The sequence below is a fragment of the Coregonus clupeaformis genome, chromosome 33 (genome assembly GCF_020615455.1).
Source record: "Coregonus clupeaformis isolate EN_2021a chromosome 33, ASM2061545v1, whole genome shotgun sequence".
Lineage (NCBI taxonomy): Eukaryota > Metazoa > Chordata > Actinopteri > Salmoniformes > Salmonidae > Coregonus > Coregonus clupeaformis.
Genome location: NC_059224.1, coordinates 4,141,555 through 4,149,220, shown reverse-complemented (window position 1 = coordinate 4,149,220; position 7,666 = coordinate 4,141,555). Strand labels below are relative to the sequence as shown.

Here is a 7,666-nt window from a genome sequence, read left to right as displayed (position 1 = left end):
TGCAAGTTCTCCCACTTAAAAAGATGAGAGAGGCCTGTAATTTTCATCATAGGTACACGTCAACTATGACAGACAAAATTAGAAAAAAAAATCCAGAAAATCACATTGTAGTATTTTTTATGAATTTATTTGCAAATTATGGTGGAAAATAAGTATTTGGTCAATAACAAAAGTTTCTCAATACTTTGTTATATACCCTTTGTTGGCAATGACACAGGTCAAACGTTTTCTGTAAGTCTTCACAAGGTTTTCACACACTGTTGCTGGTATTTTGGCCCATTCCTCCATGCAGATCTCCTCTAGAGCAGTGAGGTTTTGGGGCTGTCGCTGGGCAACACAGACTTTCAACTCCCTCCAAAGATTTTCTATGGGGTTGAGATCAGGAGACTGGCTAGGCCACTCCAGGACCTTGAAATGCTTCTTACGAAGCCACTCCTTCATTGCCCGGGCGGTGTGTTTGGGATCATTGTCATGCTGAAAGACCCAGCCACGTTTCATCTTCAATGCCCTTGCTGATGGAAGGAGGTTTTCACTCAAAATCTCTACGATACATGGCCCCATTCATTCGTTCCTTTACACGGATCAGTCGTCCCTGGTCCCTTTGCAGAAAAACAGCCCCCAAAGCATGATGTTTCCACCCCCCATACTTCACAGTAGGTATGGTGTTCTTTGGATGCAACTCAGCATTCTTTGTCCTCCAAACACGACGAGTTGAGTTTTTACCAAAAAGTTCTATTTTGGTTTCATCTGACCATATGACATTCTCCCAATCCTCTTCTGGATCATCCAAATGCACTCTAGCAAACTTCAGACAGGCCTGGACATGTACTGGCTTAAGCAGGCGGACACGTCTTGCACTGCAGGATTTGAGTCCCTGGCGGCGTAGTGTGTTACTGATGGTAGGCTTTGTTACTTTGGTCCCAGCTCTCTGCAGGTCATTCACTAGGTCCCCCCGTGTGGTTCTGGGATTTTTGCTCACCGTTCTTGTGATCATTTTGACCCTACGGGGTGAGATCTTGCGTGGAGCCCCAGATCGAGGGAGATTATCAGTGGTCTTGTATGTCTTCCATTTCCTAATAATTGCTCCCACAGTTGATTTCTTCAAACCAAGCTGCTTACCTATTGCAGATTCAGTCTTCCCAGCCTGGTGCAGGTCTACAATTTTGTTTCTGGTGTCCTTTGTCAGCTCTTTGGTCTTGGCCATAGTGGAGTTTGGAGTGTGACTGTTTGAGTTTGTGGACAGGTGTCTTTTATACTGATAACACGTTCAAACAGATGCCATTAATACAGGTAACGAGTGGAGGACAGAGGAGCCTCTTAAAGAAGAAGTTACAGGTCTGTGAGAGCCAGAAATCTTGCTTGTTTGTAGGTGACCAAATACTTATTTTCCACCATAATTTGCTAATAAATTCATAAAAAATCCTACAATGTGATTTTCTGGATTTTTTTTTCTCAATTTGTCTTTCATAGTTGACGTGTACCTATGATGAAAATTACAGGCCTCTCTCATCTTTTTAAGTGGGAGAACTTGCACAAATAGTGGCTGACTAAATACTTTTTTTCCCCACTGTATTCATTATATAAATAGGCCAGTTTAATTTTGTCTGGCTTGCCGTTCCAAATAAAATGGAATATTTTTTTTCTCATATAATTTAAAAAACTGTTCGCTAGGCGTAGGCAAGACCATAAGCAAATAGGTAAACTGGGATAATACTAAAGAGTTAATCAGTGTGATTTTTCCACAAATTGACAGGTATTAAAATTTCCATGGTAGCAAGATCTTATCTATTTTTGCTAACTTTCTATTAATTTTTTTGGAGTGATATCATTTATTTCATTTGGGATATATATTCCGAGTATATCCACATCAGCATCAGACCATTTTATTGGTAAACTACATGGTAATGTAAATTTTTTATTTTTTAGTGATCCAATACGTAATATAGTACATTTATCATAATTTGGTTGTAATCCAGAGTGGTTAGAAAATGTATCTAGATCCGCTATGAGGCTGTGGAGGGATTCGAGTTGTGGATTTAAAAGAAAACATGAATCATGAGCGTACAATGACACCTTTGTTTTTAAACCCTGGATTTCTAATCCCTTGATATTATTGTTGGATCTGGTTTTAATAGCTAACATCTCGATGGCCATAATAAATAGATATGCCGATAGTGGACAACCTTTTTTCACTCCTCTTGACAGTTTATAACTTTCAGCACATTATTTCTTGAAGTATTGATCTATGTGGAGTCTGTCATGCTTTCTCTTTCAAGCCTCGTTAACACAATTCGCTAACATGTGGTGATCTGATCAAGATTTGTTGCATCTACACATTATACAATGTTATTTTACAGTATTAAAATGTATCTTATCTGTCTGCATTGTGATTTTGCGATTTGATTTGGAATTTTAAGACCCTTGAAGTATTAAATTTTTTTATTACAAACTTTTTGTTTTCGCCTTACTGCTATTAAACCATAGAAACACATTGAATAACAGATAGTCCTTACTGCTATTAGCCCATACAAACACATTGAATAACAGATTCACTACATGGAACAACAGATAGTCCTTACTGCTATTAGCCCATACAAACACATTGAATAACAGATTCACTACATGGAACAACAGATAGTCCTTACTGCTATTAGCCCATACAAACACATTGAATAACAGATTCACTACATGGAACAACAGATAGTCCCCAAAAACAAATCTAAAGGAAGTTTGTTCTGAAGTGTCTCTCCTATATCTGAGAGATATAAGAAAGATCAGGAAATATTATTATTTATGTATTTAACCCCTTATTTTTGGCACTAAACAGTCTCCATATATACTTCCATTACTGTTTCCAACTGGTACCGGGGGACCTACAGATGAATCCGGGATGTTCAGTCTCACCTTTCCATACTGGTACCGGGACGTTCAATCTCATCTTTCCACAGTGGTACCGGGACGTTCAGTCTCATCTTTCCACAGTGGGGTCCTATTAGTTTATAGCCCAAACTGTTCGGACGCTACAGACGATTTTGCGAGAAGACAGATTTTCGGGACGTCTCAGGATCTGACGAACACCGCTCTGTCACCTTTCACCTCAGATGCGGAAGTGTTACATCGGATGCAGTGGATTGAGATGCATCCAGTGCAGATATCTCTAGCTTAAATTTACAGATTTATATGGGATTTTTATTATTATGAAAATTAGATTTCAGTGGGGGCGCGGACATCGACTCCAGGTTAAATGGTTTGATTCTCCGGATCTGTTTACACTTGATTAATATCCAGATACAATTGTTCCCTGGCTACCTCCAGAGGTGGTCAGGAAGATCTGATCACAATCAAATCACAATGCATATTTTAATCGTCTACTCCAGTCTAAAAATGTGGACACAATCAGAATGTGGACAAAATCAGGACAAAGCACACATGCTAGCACCGGGTATAAAAGGACACATGCTAGCACCGGGTATAAACGGGGCTCTTTATAAGGAGTTTGTCATCTCTGTAGTGATTTCAGACCATATGTTATGTGGTGATATCTATTGTGAAGGGTTTGCCACCTGCACCCACCCTGCAGGGCGCTATGTGAACATTCCAGATAGCAGAATATTCCCTATATAGTGCAATACTTTTGACCAGAGCCCAATGGGAGAGCACTGGTCAAAAGTAGTGCACTATAAAGGGAATAGGGTGCTATTGGGGACGCACCCTATATCTGCTGTTCCCCTCTGTGCCAGTGTGTTCATGTGTATTTTACTGCATGACCAGATTTCATACTTTATCAAGGTGTTTTCACTCGTTCGCATACAGTAGGCTATGTATGCACAATGATGTCATACCTTCTTTCCTTTAGAAAAATAGTTTTTTCAGAAGGTGTTATTTATATATGAAATAATAAAGGGACTTTGGGAGCTGCTTTTAGATATGTTATGGACATGCTGTCTGAGATCTCCATATCAATTGTTATTATTATCGGCTAATAGGGATCCTAATAATTCAAATCAAATAGTTATGTGTGAAACACCAGCCAGCATTAAAAAGCCAGTCTTTATAACCAGGTCTCGTTCAAGCTAGTAGCTTACAAGCAGCCAGCAAGGGCTTGAGTCACCTGAGACCGGGCTGTTACCGAAGGATCAAAGTTCTGTCTGAGTTATCATTGCTCCAGCTCACACCTGCGCATTATCAGGGGGAGGGGGGAGAGAGAGAGAGGGCAAGCCCATTGAGAGAGAGAGACCAGTGCGCCAACAGACAATCACCACTCAGTTAGTTGCAGCACCTTGTAACGGACAATTCTCCCCAGTCAGCCATTCAGCCAGAGAAGCGGCCAGAATGGAGAACCTGTACGAGACTGTTGCGGAGGGGAATGTGTACGAGCGGCCCGACAGTCCTGCTGAGGCCAAGTATGAGAACCAAGGAGTTATCTATGAAACCCCCGGTGAGGTGAAAGAGGCGCTGTACAGAGAGGTGCAGGTGCACTCATCCCCGAGAGGGGAGCAGTCCTCGCCCGACTACATGGACACCAGAGACGCACCGGAACAGGCAGCAGAGAAAGATGGTTCTCCTTCATCCTCCTCTTCCAGCAACGAGGAGGAGAAGTGCGCGGTGGAGGAGATGAAATTAGCGGTAGTCGTTGAGGCTGTGTTGGAGGTTAACGGTGATGGAGCTGGCTCGAGACGGGCATCATCTTCATCCTCCTCCTCTTCCTCCTCCGAGCACGAGGGCAACCTGCAGGGCAGGCTGGTGGATGCCTACATCCACAGTGAGAAGAGTCTGAGCGACAAGGAGGAGGAAGAACCGGTGGACTACAGCCTGAAGACCTTCGAGACTCTAGAAGCCACAACTCTGGATGAGAACAGTGCCACTCCTGCCGATCCCACTGCGCCCGATATCTCCCTGTTTGTCAAGGTAAGGAAGTGGAATAATCAACTGTCTCAAACTGTATCAGGAGGGATATTCATATAAACAACTGTGGAATAGGTATATAGTGTTATATAGGCTCCTAGATAAACAGGATAGGATAAGACAGCTGTTTCCAACTGTCTCAGAACTCCTGTTTCCAACTGTCTCAGAACTCCTGTTTCCAACTGTCTCAGAACTCCTGTTTCCAACTGTCTCAGAACTCCTGTTTCCAACTGTCTCAGAACTCCTGTTTCCAACTGTCTCAGAACTCCTGTTTCCAAAAGTTTTCAACTGTCATTGAGGAAGAGGAATATATGTATGTAACTGAGGAAGAGGAATATATATATTTATGACTGAGGAAGAGGAATATATATAGGCCAACATAATCTGTGTTTCTCCAACTGTCACACAAAGGTTTGAAATGTTTTCAAATGTCATTGGTCTTCTGAGGGATAAAGGTGAGTTTAAAACAGCCATAAGAAAGAAAACATTGACTAGAATGTGTGTTAGGGCTGTGTATGGTCTGTATACGGTCTATCTTCACCAGATAGTGTTTTTCAGGGAAAGACAGAGTCATTGAGTTACCCTCTAAGATAGACCTATACCCTCATCACCGCTCTGCAGTAGTCTGAAGGTCGTTAAGGTGTGGCTGGGTGAGTGGTCATCCCCCAACATGGACTTTGCTATAGTAGGCCAGGCCTCAGCCATCACAACAGCCTATATTGGGCCAGGCCTCAACCCTCACAATAGCCCATATTAGGCCAGGCCTCAGCCATCACAACAGCCCATATTGGGCCAGGCCTCAGCCCTCACAACAGCCCATATTGGGCCAGGCCTCAGCCATCACAACAGCCCATATTGGGCCAGGCCTCAGCCCTCAATAACAGCAGGATAGGCCTAGGCCAGGGGCATTAAAATCCGAGCCTGGAGTTCCTGACCACTGCAGGTTTCCTGTTCAGCCTGGTGCACCCACCTGGTGTCCCAGGGTTAAATCAGTTCTTGATTAGAGTGGAAGAATGAAAATCAACGGTGGAACTGGTTTCTACGCCCAGATTTGAAAACCCCTAGTCCCACAGAACATGGAGGACACATATAGTGGCTATAGAGAGTTCAGCGAAGGCACTTGACCCCTATTAATGTTAACTTCATCAAAATGCTCCTTTCCGTGTATAGACCAGGAACTGCTGTTGTATTCCACTGTGTCTATATCCAAGTCTTTGACTTTGACAAGCCCCAGAGACGGCCATGTAATCATTAACCATAGTGCACTGTACCGCCGTAAAAAACAAGAGGTGAGCTCTATGGCTGGGCAAAACACAAACGCACACGCGTGCACAAAACGATGTCGAAAAAAGTTAACTAAATATTATTAAGGAACTGGTCCCACAGCCTTGTTTAGTTGACTCAACTTTTCGGTCAAAGTGTTACCTGAACTTAACATTTTTAGTTCCGACGTGAGAGAAAAAATGAGGTCAACTTAAAATGATGTGTTTGCTCAAGTTGTCTCATACCGTATATTAATTCAACTAGAAATTATTATTTGTCTCTACAAAAAAGGCTGTGGAACTAGTTACACCCTGTTTTGACTGACATATTTCACCTAAATGAGTACATTGTGCATGTTCATTTATAGAGTAATTAATATTCAACATGTGCTCAGCTAATTAATATTCAACATGTGCTCAGCTTGGATTTTAACTCACAACCTCTTGGTTCACGGCATTCTGATCTTCCTGCTACGTCAGCATTTGTTTTGGGTTCAGGATTCAGGTTCCGAAAACGTGAGTAAACAAAACAAAAAAAGTCTGTGGAACCAGGTACTTAATAATAATTAGTTGAAACAACTAGATTTGTGGGCATTTACTTAATTGTTTTTGTGCACGCACGCATTGACACACACACACACACACACACACACACACACACACACACACACACACACACACTGGCTGTAATCAGTATTTTCTGTACGAGCATGGTCACCCTGATGATTGAGCAACACAGATTGACAGAGAGAGAGGTTTGAACAAGAGAGTGGTTGGACATGTTTGAGTCTGAGATATACAATAGCCTTTTACCTAGCCCCTAGCCCCAGATTTGGGCAAACATCTTTATTCGAGGGCCGCACAGATTTTGAACAGAGGTCGAACTGATTTTTTTGGGACCGATTTCTTTGTCAAAATCAAAAAAGGGCAGTTATTTGAAAATATATACACTACCAGTCAAAAGTTTTGGACACAGCTATTCATTCTAGTTTTTTATTTATTTCTTTTTACTATTTTCTACATCTAGAATAATATTGAAGACATCAAAACTATTAAATAACACATATGGAATCATGTTGTAACCATGATATATTTTATATTTGAGATTCTTCAAATAGCCACCCTTTGCCTTGTTGACAACTTTGCACACTCTTGGCATTCTCTCAACCAGCTTCATGAGGGAGTCACCTGGAATGCATTTCAATGAACATGTGTGCCTTCTTAAAAGTTAATTTGTGTAATTTATTTCCTTCTTAATGCGTTTGAGCCAATCCGTTTGAGCCAATAAAATGTCAAGAACTTTGAACAGTGTCACATTTAACCCTGCAGCCTGTTAGATTTAACCCCGCCTACTGAAGGTGTCACTTCCGACACCTTCGGTTTAATTTTAAAACGACTGGTGTGTCCTAGAAATGTATTTACAGTGTAATGGTAGCTGAGATACTGTGCCTTACGAAAGTATTCACACCCTTTGACTTTTTCCACATTTTGTTGTATCA

General features: G+C 41.7%; 1 protein-coding gene across 1 annotated transcript in view; it reads left to right on the top strand.

Annotated features, from left to right (window-relative positions):
- Positions 1 to 4,226: 4,226 nt before the first annotated feature.
- The window catches only part of LOC121548519 (chloride intracellular channel protein 5), an 82,458-nt gene continuing 79,018 nt past the window's right edge, over positions 4,227 to 7,666 (top strand). The window contains exon 1 of the mRNA XM_041859976.2: positions 4,227 to 4,908. Coding sequence (XP_041715910.1) covers positions 4,333 to 4,908 — 576 coding nt within the window. The 5' untranslated portion in view covers positions 4,227 to 4,332. The remainder of the gene's footprint in view (positions 4,909 to 7,666) is intronic.